Here is an 11,708-nt window from a genome sequence, read left to right as displayed (position 1 = left end):
TGGGTGGCTCAGTTGGTTAAGCGACTGCCTTCGGCTCAGGTCATGATCCTGGAGTCCCTGGATCGAGTCCCGCATCGGGCTCTCTGCTCGGCAGGGAGCCTGCTTCTCCCTCTGACCCTCCCCCCTCTCATGTGCTCTCTCTCTCTCTCTCATTCTCTCTGTCTCAAATAAATAAATAAAATCTTTAAAAAAAAAAAAAAGGTAATCATCTAGGGGTGCCCAGGTGGCTCAGTCAGTCAAGCTTCCGGCTCTTGGTTTTGGCTCAGGTCATGATATCATGGTCATGGGTCTCATGATGCATGGGTCATGGGATTGAGCCCTGTGTCTGGCTCCTCACTCAGCAGGGAATCTGCCCCCACCCCACCCCACTCACTTGCACATATGCTCTCTCTTTAGAGCTCTCATAAATAGATAAATCTTTTAAAAAATAATTATTTACATGAAATAAACAAGTACATTACCTCATTTACATAAAACCATCTACACAAATATAAGTAGGATGTGTAGTATGCAGAGAGAGACTATCCAGGAAAAACACAGGAGGGGATGTTTCATCTCCTTATCCATTTACTGGATCCTACACTGCTGCATGCCTAGACAAAGTAGCTCTCCAGGAAAGTGTTTAATAAACTGATAATACTGAAGATGCTGAGGCTCAGAAAGTTCTCATAAATCCAATCTGCTTATTTTCTAAATTTCATAAATCACATACTTAGAAAACTGTGCTTTCAGTGAATTAAACTTTTTCTAAAGGCACTGTCCTAGTTTTCAGAAAATTTTTAAAAAGAAAAAAGCATTTGTTAAATCTAAAAGCCTAATGCAAATACCTCACAAGGAGCAAATGTAGAATGGGGGAGGATACAAAAGGAATCCTAGAACTTTAGAGTAGGAGTGAACCTTGAAGAACATAAAGTCCAACAGTAGCATTTTATAGAGGAGGGACAGACCCAGAAAGATGTAAAGGCTTCTGTGGATCCCACAGCTAGTTAGGAAAGACATTTCAACTGTGACCCACCTCTGATTCCCAGCCAAATATTCTTCCTTCTGTACACTGATTTAGGCTAGAGTAGTTCATAAAAATTCAGACTGAATGGTGGAGCATCCAGTATTTAGATTTAGGAACTTTGTTAGCCACATAAAAGAAAAGGGGTAGAATGAGAGCAAAGAAACAAGGGAGTACCTCTCTAAAGGGCCCACGTTTGTAAAATGGCTTATCAGTGTAGAAAATTGGGTAGGGAAATTACCTTACTTTTGAACTCTTTAATACTATTCAAAAATAAAACCCTAGGGGGCGCCTGGGTGGCACAGTTGGTTAAGTCTCTGACTTGGTTTCAGCTCAGGTCATGATCCTGAGATCCTGAGATGGAGCCCTGCGTAGGGCTCCACGCTCAGCGAGGGGTTTGCTTGAGATTCTCTCTCCCTCTTCCCCTGCCCCTCTCACTTGTGCTCTCTCTCAAATAAATAAATCTTAAATCAGACAAACCAACCAACCAACCCTCGGGCTCCTGGCTGGCTCAGTCGGAAGAAGATGTGACTCTTGATCTCAGGGTGGTGAATTCAAGCCCCACATTAGGTGTAGAGATAACTAAAGAATAAAATTTTTAAAAATCCTAATTTCTGCTTGACAGGAATTGAGGTGCATCTGTTCTTTGTCCAGGAGTAGGGGAATTCTAGGACTGTTTAGGGTAAATCACATTGACACAGGACCCTCGCGAATGCAGAGATGTGAAGGAAGGAAGGCAGCTGGTACCCAACACTTAGGCTGCATTTGTGTTCTGATAACCTGAGTGGAAAAGAAAAAGCTACTTGTCAAGCAAGGTCCGAGACAACGGGAAGAGGAATTCTTTTAAAAGCTGTGCTCTGAAGAAAACAAAAAAAAGAAAGTTGTGCCCTGGATTGACAGTATCTTTTAAGTCAGCTATGAACAAATGAAGGCTTTGAGAGGGCATTGATTCTTACCACTGAAAAATACTTCTGAAGTGCTTTGTGCTTCCCTCTGACATGCTCCTGAATGTATACTCTCTTTTCCTTGCTGCTGTTCTCTGGACCCCAGAGCGAGAAGATCTCAAAGGGGAAGCCTGAGTTAACAATTCACTCAGGACTACATTGGCACTACCTCACCTCTAGTGCCTCGTTCGTCATGTTAAATTAGTTTTTGTCTTCAAGTTTGCACTTCAATAGAATGACTTGCTCTTTGGTTCTATAACAGGTTTGTCACTTTTTTAAAAATTGTCCTAATGCACCATAAAATGCATCGTGTATGTTCACGTTAGATTTCTTTTCTCCCTAATAGTTTCATTGTAAAGCAGGAATGGAAAGGAAGATTGTGTTATATGGGCACCTGAATTCTGGTCCATCATGGTGAGTCTTAACATTCATTGGCTAAAAATTAATATTATCAGAGTAATTGAGGGCAAAGCTAAATGGAGTTCAGATCTGGTATTTCAGCTGTCCTTCAGTAATTTGGAATTCCTAGAGTGAAAGACATCTAAGGGTGCCCCTGAGGGAATGAGGAACATACACCACTGTGATGAAATGGTGATATTTAGATTTGGGTATTCATCTAGGCTGGGACTTAAGCAGATAGAGCTCTCAGTAAGAGGGACCAGGCAGCTGTTAGAGCCACCTGTAATCCACAGGGTTGAGAGCAGGGTTCCCAGGTAAAGTACAGGACTATGAGTTAAATTTGAATTTCAGATAAATAACATTTTTTTAGTGTAAATATGTCTCAAGTATTGCAGGGACAGACTTATACTAAAAATATTGTCTATCTGAAATTCACACTTAACAGGGCACCCTGTATTTTTATTTGCTACATCTGACAACCCTTGGTGAGAATTAAATGAGAGGGTGAGCAGTAGTGGGGAATGAAGCATCGAAATAGCCCAGCAGTCCTACAGGAGGGGAACAAAGAGGTGAGTAAAAGGCACCTGGGTGGGGAAAGAAAGGCAAGAAGACCAACTTTTCCCTGGTTTGTCCCAGCCAATGACAAGTAGTCTGCTTAAATATATACTCTATAAGCAAAGAGACTTCCATTTAGAGATCTACTTAGAGAAAGCCATAGAAAACAGTGAGATGAAAAAACAAGAGAATACCAATGACTAAATGCAATAAATCTTGAGAAATAATCTTTAATTTCTCTTATCATGTCTATTTCATGGTGTTTCAAAATTCCCTCAAGCACTTTCTCCCGAGGTTTGTTCTTTGTTGGCAATATTCAATCTGACGGGTGCTTCCAGAGACCCCAAATACACCACTTGCGTTCAACTGGGAATTGAAATAAACAGGAAGACAATTATCTAGTCACTGATGGCAGCTAAAAATAATTTGTGTTGCTACTAGAGTACTCTCAGTACATTCTTACCAAATGGATTAAGTTATTAAGGTAACCATAATTTGTTGTAAATTGCAGTGTCATATGAAGGGTTTTTGGTAGTTTCTGACAAGAAATGTGACATAAATTTCAACCGCATTAAAATAATTACCCCTGGGGCGCCTGGGTGGCTCCATGGGTTAAGCGTCTGCCTTCAGCTCAGGTCATGATCCCAGGGTCCTGGGATCGAGCCCCACATCGGGCTCCTTGCTCAGTGGAAGCCTGCTTCTCCCTCTCCCACTCCCCCTGCTTGTGTTCCCTCTCTTGGCTGTGTCTCTGTCAAATAAATGAATAAAATCTTTTTAAAAAATAAATAAAAATAATTACCCCTGTCTTCTCTTTGGTGTTTGTTAAAATCCGCCCCAAAAAGCAAATACTTGAGAAATCACTGCTAGGGACTTTGATTTCTAATATGGTAGAGACATAAATTCATTTTTGAAGAAACCAAGTCAGATTGCCCTGTCACTCTCAGCTGGACTAGAACATTACTTGCTATCAGGTTGAGTTCACGTCAAAATACTTAAAATCGATTATTAAAACAGATTTCTCTTGCTTTCTATGACTACATTAGAACAGAGAATGTCAGTGTCCTAACAGGTGCCAGTGGAATTCCCTGACAATTCTGCTGTTCATTTGGCTGTCTCAGGCACAGCGGTGACCCAGCCTGGGAGAAGAGAATGGGCCTCCACACCTCCGGGAAATAGGTTCCTTTGGAAGTGGTTATGGCAGGTCTTCCCAAAGGTAAGTCCCCTGCCCAGACTTGTTGCTTAAGAGGTACTGTATATACTAAGTCTTTTTTTTTTTTTTTTAACCCTGAGATCAAGATGCGTGCTCTACCAACTGAGCCAGCCAGGCGCCCCTATTACTAAGTCTTTAAAAATAAATTATTCTTGGGGCACCTAGAAAGGTGGCTCAGATTGTTAAGCATCTGCCTTCGGCTCAGGTCGTGATCCCAGGGTCCTGGGATCAAGCCCCGTGTCTGGCTCCTGGCTCGGCGGGGAGCCTGCTTCTCTCTCGCCCTCTGCCTCTCCCCTGCTCATGCTCTCTCTGTATCTCTCTGTCTCAAATGAATAAATAAAATCTTAAAAAAAAAATTATTCTTATAGTTTCTTCCTCTTTTCAGTGACCTTAGAATCCAAAAGATTCTAGAATCCAAATCCAAAGCCGCATTTAGAATCCAAAGCCGCATTTTTTTTTCTATCCTCCGCCCCAAAGCTGAGCATCTAGACTTGCTATTAAGTTTTTATACATATATTTATATGCCTGTTACATATATAATTTTTTAAAGGATCATTCTCTATAAACTCTTATAACTTTTTTTTCACCTGAGAGAAAATGAAAACTTCTTTGTTTGTATTTCTACCACTTCTTCTTCATGTACTCTAATCATAATAATGTATATTCCTAAAGCGAGGCAGCCAAGTTGAGCCGGGGCATTGTTGTATATACCATAAAATACTACTTTCAGGGCTGTGTACTCATAAACTCCTTAAGCCTTCCTTGTCTTCAGAAGGAAATTTGTGTTCCAGGAAGCTGTCAGTCTGATAATATCTACTGGTTCAAATGAAGGGTCATGTCCTTTGGCATTTAGTCTTGTTCTGGCAGGCGTGGTTAAATCTTTGAAGAAATGAATCTTTTCCAAGTTAGGCCCTCTAATGCCCAACTACTAAAGAAATAAACTCTAGTCAGACCAAGTTTTTGAAGAGAGGCTCAGGAAGGATTGCTGCTTTACACAGATAAAGAGCTTTTTATCTTTTAAGGCAAATCACATGGCTCTTTTTGTTCATTGACACACCAAGGGAAGTTTATGTGAGGAAATCAGCGTCGAACAGTTTGTGCTTTATAAGTGTCAGTAGATTTTTTATTCCTACCCACTGCCGTTATCCCCAGAGATTCCAACACCACCCGTATTTTGGTCTCGTTTCTTTTTTTTTTTTTTAAGATTTTATTTATTTATTTGACAGAGAGAGACACAGCGAGAGAGGGAACACAAGCAGGGGGAGTGGGAGAGGGAGAAGCAGGCTTCCCGCCGAGCAGGGAACCCTATGTGGGGCTCGATCCCAGGACCCTGGGATCATTACCTGAGCCGAAGGCAGATGCTTAACGACTGAGCCACCGAGGCGCCCCGTGGTCTCGTTTCTTAATCTCTTAAATTTGGGTCATTTTGGCCCCCTGTGAGATGGCCAACTTGGACCTTTTAAATTACTTAAAAGTGTTCCAGCTTCAGAATTTCCAACTCTCAAGTTCGTCATTTTGACCACAACTCTTTACTCGCCCTACTCCTTCATCCCAACAACCAGCTCATTGGTGTGTTCTGAGGCCCATCCCTTCCTTACTTTAAAGGCCTCAATTGTCAATCCCCATTTGGGTTTGCTTTCCTTCTTCCCCATCCCACTTTTGGTTTTTTGGTTTTTTTTGAAAAGCACTTGTTAGCATTTAATGAACACCACCCCACCCCCACCCCCCAACGTGGCTTCGAGCTACTAGAACGCAGGCGCCCCCGACTGTGTTAATCTTCTCCTTTGCTCTTCTACTGAAGAATTTGGTCTTCACGATGACAGGCTGTTTTGGGAGTTTTCCCTTTCCCAAAACTTTGTAGTAGCCCGATCGCACCACATCAATGATAGGAGCAGCTCCAGTCTTGTTTTTGGCGGCATTTACCAGTGTCTGCTCACTGACCAAGGTCCACAATTTATCAAGGTTGACAGTTGGACAGAAGCTCTGGTTCCTCTTTAAGTGGTAATGTCTCATACCAACTTTTCCAAAGTAACCTGGGTGGTATTTGTCGAAGTTGATCCTGTGGTGATGCATGCCACCAGCATTACCCTGGCCTCATGGGTGCTTCCAGTGCTTGCCAATGCGGCCGTGGCCGTGGCTCACGTGGCCCCGAAGTTTCCGGGTCTTCCTCAGTCTGGATGGCGTGTCGGCAGCCCAGAAGGAAAAAGCCAGTAACACTGCAGATTCTTTTACTCCTTTCATCTCCTGCAGTGCCTTATATACCTCATATTTGGATAGCCCCAAACCATTCCTCTTCATTCCTACACACCAGTATTGCTAAAAAAGTCGTGAAATTATATAGCTGGAACTTCACTCCCATTTAAAGATTCTTGTTTTCATCATCGTTGAATTCCCATTAATTTCCTGAAGGAGCTCTCTCAACCTTTGCAAAGTTGACTTGAAAAATAGCTTATCTCCTGGAACTTCCATTTCCTTTTCTGTTAAGTGGGGAAGATGGGCTACAGCAGTACTTCTCAAATGGGCATAGGTCATCTGGGATCTTGTTTAAAATGCAGATTCTGATTTGGGTCTGGTGTACCTAGTGATGCAGTGCTGCAGACCATATTTTGAATAGTATTTTGAGTAGTGGCAAATGAGCTCAAGCTTACTTTAAAATAATAATACAACAACACTTTTGAGTCTAAGTCCTGAGTCATCACCTCACCATTCTCACTGTAAGCAGATGACTTAACCAGGATCTACAAGCCATCTGTTCTGAGCCTCTTCAGCAATTTTTGCCCTTTCCAATAACTTTCCTATCCTGACACTTTCTCTCTTTTCTTTTCTAGGTTACTTTTTCTATTTGCCCCCATTCTGTCCCTTCTTGGAGACTTGAGACCTTGTTCTCTTCAGTCAATCCCTTTCCACTGGGTCTTTTCCCATCTAACTGCAAACACCATTAGGCTTGTAGCCCGACAAAACCATGCCTTGCTGGGGTTAGTTTAATAGACAAGTGTCTTAAAGGAAGGTGCCATCTCTACCCCTGGTTTCTTCCCAGTTAGGCATTTCTACCTGGGTGGCCTACAGACCCTCAAACTCAAGCACTTTGTAAACCACTCATCTTCACCCCAACAGAGCAACTTCCTGCCTTACTTTTTTACTTTTTTCTTGTTCCTTCCCCCTTACTTGCATACTTATTCAATTAGCAAACTGTGTTGATGTCTACCTTTAAAATATCTGTTGTGGGCTTGTCAACTCTTGACTACGTTTCCAAAAGAAAAAGTTCTTTTTTAAAAAAGCTTTGTACATGAAGATATCCATAATAGTGTTATTGATAATAATAATAATAGCATTGTAAATAGCTAAATGCTCAAAACAAGGGAATGAAGAAGTAGATATAATTTTAAATGTTACAGTGATTAAAATGATTCTTTGTGTGTTGGCATGGGTTAAATCAAAAAGCATCTACAAAATGGTATGTCTAATATGATCCCATTTTTTAAATAGGGAGGAAGGAAGAAAGGAAGGGAGGGAGGAAGGAAGGAAGGAAGGAAAGAAGGAAGGAGACACCTGGAGAAAAGTATCTTAAAGAAATAACATTTTTTTGATTCTAAAATGTTAATAGGTATCTCTGGGTGTTAGAATTGTGGATATTTTTACTTTCTTCTTTTGTCCGCATAGTCTGAAAGTGTTACAATGTATGTGCCATATTCCACTGAGGCACAAATATAGTAGATACTAAGATGCCCAGGTGAGGGTGCCTGGGTGGCTCAGATGGTTAAGCGTCTGCCTTCGGCTCAGGTCATGATCCCAGGGTCCTGGGATCGAGTCCCGCATCGGGCTCCCTGCTCCGCGGGAAGCCTGCTTCTCCCTCTGCCTCTCTCTCTCTCTGTCTCTCATGAATAAATAAATAAATAAAATCTTTAAAAAAAAAAAAAAAAAAGATGCCCAGGTGAGTGTGAGGCACATACCCCACAGGCAGATTTTACAAAAAGAATAAAGGAGAGGGCGCCTGGGTGGCTCAGTTGGTTAAGCGACTGCCTTCGGCTCAGGTCATGATCCTGGAGTTCCGGGATCGAGTCCCACATCGGGCTCCCTGCTCAGCGGGGAGTCTGCTTCTCCCTCTGACCCTCCTCCCTCTCATGCTCTCTGTCTCTCATTCTCTCTCTTGCAAATAAATAAAATCTTAAAAAAAAAAAAAAGAAAGAAAGAATAAAGGAGAATCTGCCTCACAACCTCTGGCCCCTTAGGCAGGCCAAAGCTGTAAAAGAGTCTGAGGAAGGAAAAAGATAAAGAAGTTTCTTTGGAGAGAGCCGTTGCCAGTCTGAGTTCCTTGAGTGTCCTCTGTTCCCAGGACCTGAAGAAAGATGCCTCAGTAGGAGGACTTGGAGATCCTCCTGCAGTATGAGTGACCCAGAGTGCTGGTGTCTGAGAACACTGAAGCTTCTGTGGATGGGGCCTGAGTCTACCTGCAAATATAGAAGATGACAGAAGGGCTGACAAGGGGCATCGGAAAGGGAACCAGAGAGAGCTCTGCCTTGAAAGGTCTGATGGGGGCCAGATGTGGGAGGGGGAGAGGGTTGTCTGGGGCTGGAGGGGAACTTCTGGCTGCCCAGGGGTTTGAAGAAGGAGCTGCAAGTGGCCGCCAAAATATCAAGATATATGGGCCCATCAGAGAACCACTGAAGGGCCTGGAAGAGTGGCCAAGAGAAGAGCATCAGCTTTAACCATCTGCCAGGCTCACCAGAAACACCAGCTTTAAACATCTGCTAGGCCTAGAAAGTATTAAGCCACCCATTCTGACCTACCCTCCCCATCCTAGCCCTCCACTGCCCATCCTCCACCTTGGCTAGGGACAATTTTGAGCCAGGAGTGATTAGGGAGGAAAGGCCAACCATGCTCCCAACCTCTTTCCACTGGAGGCTTTAATCTGAAACCAACTTAAACTGGCAGATTAGAAATGATGCAGAGCTGTTTGGAATTTTTATTGTTCTGGAACTGTTTCTGGATTGAGACTGCATTTGTTATTTAAAGTGACCATAGCACTGCATATTATCTAAGGAACAGAGAAGTAATGGGACCTGCCAGTTTTCAAGTAGAGGCAAGAAAGAGTGGGAGAAGAATAATCACATTGTAGTTTTATCAGTCTGCTCATCATGCCTGTTACTAGAACCCAGATGCCTGCTTCCATCATTTCTTGCCTTGCCCCCACAAAATTAACCACTATCTAATCCTCTAACAGTATAGATTCATTTTGCATGATTTTGTACTTTATATAAATGGAATCATTCAGGATGTGCTCTTCTGTGGCTGGCTTCTTCCTTTCAGTCGTAGGTGAGGTCCATCCATAGTGTTGCCTGTAATTGTATTTCATTCATTTTTGTTATTCTACAATATTTTGTAGTGTGGGGCACCTGGGTGGCTCAGTCGTTAAGCGTCTGCCTTCGGCTCAGGTCATGATCCCAGGGTCCTGGGATCGAGCCCCGCATCGGGCTCCCTGCTCAGCGGGAAGCCTGCTTCTCCCTCTCCCACTCCCCCTGCTTGTGTTCCCTCTCTCACTGTGTCTCTCTCCATCATATAAATAAAATCTTTAAAAAAAATTTTTTTTGTAGTGTGAATGCACCACAAATTATTGATTGTGCTGTTGATGGGCATTTAAAAAGCTACCAGTTTTTGCCTATTACAAATAGCAGTGCTTTGAAGAGTATATTACTTTTCACAATGGGTGGAGAGAAATTGAAAACTCTCTTGCAAATATTCTTTCCCTTCCGTTCTCATGCCTGCTACCCCAGTTCAGGACTTCAGAAACTTTCACTTGGACTATTAGCAATAGCCTTCTGATTGATATCCCCATGTATAGTGATCATAAACACGGCCACCACGTTTATAGTCCCAGAGCACAATTCTAATCATGCTGCTTCCCTAACTCAAAACCATTCAATGTCTCCCCATTGCCTTCTAACCAGAGCCTCTAAGCTCCTTAGCTTAGGCCATCAAGGCCTCCTCCCTGCATTTGTATCCTAATCTAGAACGTTTGTGAGTCCTAGTCAAGCTAGGCCATTGCCATGTCCTAAACACAGGCTCTTTTTTCTTCTTCCGCTTCTGTTTTCATTCCACTCCATGTTGCATCGTGGTGCCACTCCCACTGCTCCTAACCATTAGCACACTTGTCAGAGTTCTTGTCCTCCTAAGCTGAGCTCAGATACACTTCTTCCAGCAGGCAGCTTACATTCCCTATGGCCCAACGTGATTTCCCGTTTACAGTGCTCGGTTGGACTTGACCTTATGTATCATGAACTGCCTCATGGTAGTGTTGCTTTCATTCATGTTTCATCTTCCCCGCTGAACTCTGGTGTGGCCCCCATCTGGTTCATCTGTGTGTCTCCCAGAGCAGCCAGCCCAGCTTCTTACGCATAGAAGGGGCTAAATACATGTTTGTTGAATGACTTTGGGGAAGTTGTCTGAAAATGTCTTCCTGATTTTCACCTCCAGTTCCCACTTCTCTTTTGAGTGAATTCCCCTCTTGCTCCATGGTAATTTGTGTGTGAACTGGCTAACTCAAGAATATAGTCTCTGGTGTGTGACGCTTTGGCTGATCTTTAGGAAATAATAATTTCTCAATGCCACCCTCTGTAATCATTACCATTTAAAACCCCCAATGTCTTAAATGAATTCAATATTTATTAGGCATCTACTATGTATATGGCACTGTGATAACTGGAATGAAATTTGTTCTACACCTGTAAGACATCATTCCAGAATTTTCTGTCTTGAAAATGTTTTAGATCTGTTGTCTGGTTGATTTTTGAAAGTTTCCTTTGTTTCACCACTGTGGACGAAATGCACTCTGGGTGAAGTCTGGGGACCTCAGCTGAGGTTCCTCATGTCATTTCAAAGCAAGGAGAAAATAAGATTGGAGCACTCTCTTGCTTTCCCGCCAATAATTAGCTTCTTAAGAACTAGTTCCTAAATTAATGACTGAAGATATTGTTTAGAATGATCAGAAATCTCACTCATTTGTTCTCTCCCCCATTACCCCAACGAGAGCCTGGCTCTCTTAAGTCAGAGATGACTTAATTTTGTGGTAAGAAAATAGGAATTAGAGGAAGTCAATTAGGAAACCTCAAGGAAGAGGAAGTGTCTTTAGGCTAAAGGGAAGGCTATTGAGTCTTATTTCCTCTCTGTTCTTAACTCACTCTCTTGGTACCTGGCCAACTTCTGTACCTCCCTTTCCCCACCTGACCAGGGGGCTGGAATGAGGGTAAGGGTGAGGGTGGTGAGCAGAGTGAATAAAGTTAAATAACATTCATAAAGACCCCAAGAGGATGGGCATGAAAATCTTATCAATGAACTGATTGATGCTTACAGTTCCCATCCCCGTCCACAGCCGTGGGTGAAGCTGCACGTGTATGGGATAGGGTGGGTAAGAACTGGCTGCTTTCCAAGTTAAGAAAATAGACTTTCAGTTCTGAACGATAGCAGAGTCAGTGCAGGTTGGTGCGGTACTTGGTTTCCTTCTGTACTAGGGAGAGATCAAAGCAATAGCCAACAGTCCAGTCCTTATTCACCAGTGCCCCCCCCTTCACAAAGAGAGCTCTAAGCTGAGTTCAAGTCTATT

The 11,708-nt window shown here is 42.8% G+C and overlaps 1 protein-coding gene across 1 annotated transcript in view; it reads right to left on the bottom strand.

Moving 5' to 3' along the window:
- The window catches only part of LOC115940561 (uncharacterized), an 18,317-nt gene extending 11,893 nt beyond the window's left edge, over positions 1–6,424 (bottom strand). The window contains 1 exon segment of the mRNA XM_081829770.1: positions 5,843–6,424. Within this exon segment, the coding sequence (XP_081685896.1) occupies positions 5,843–6,409 (567 nt within the window). The 5' untranslated portion in view covers positions 6,410–6,424.
- Between the last annotated feature and the right edge of the window lie 5,284 nt (positions 6,425–11,708).

This window comes from Leptonychotes weddellii, chromosome 9, assembly GCF_054177405.1.
Source record: "Leptonychotes weddellii isolate Sample4059 chromosome 9, ASM5417740v2, whole genome shotgun sequence".
Lineage (NCBI taxonomy): Eukaryota > Metazoa > Chordata > Mammalia > Carnivora > Phocidae > Leptonychotes > Leptonychotes weddellii.
Note: the sequence above shows the minus strand (reverse complement) of the source record. Positions and strands in the feature narration are given on the sequence as shown.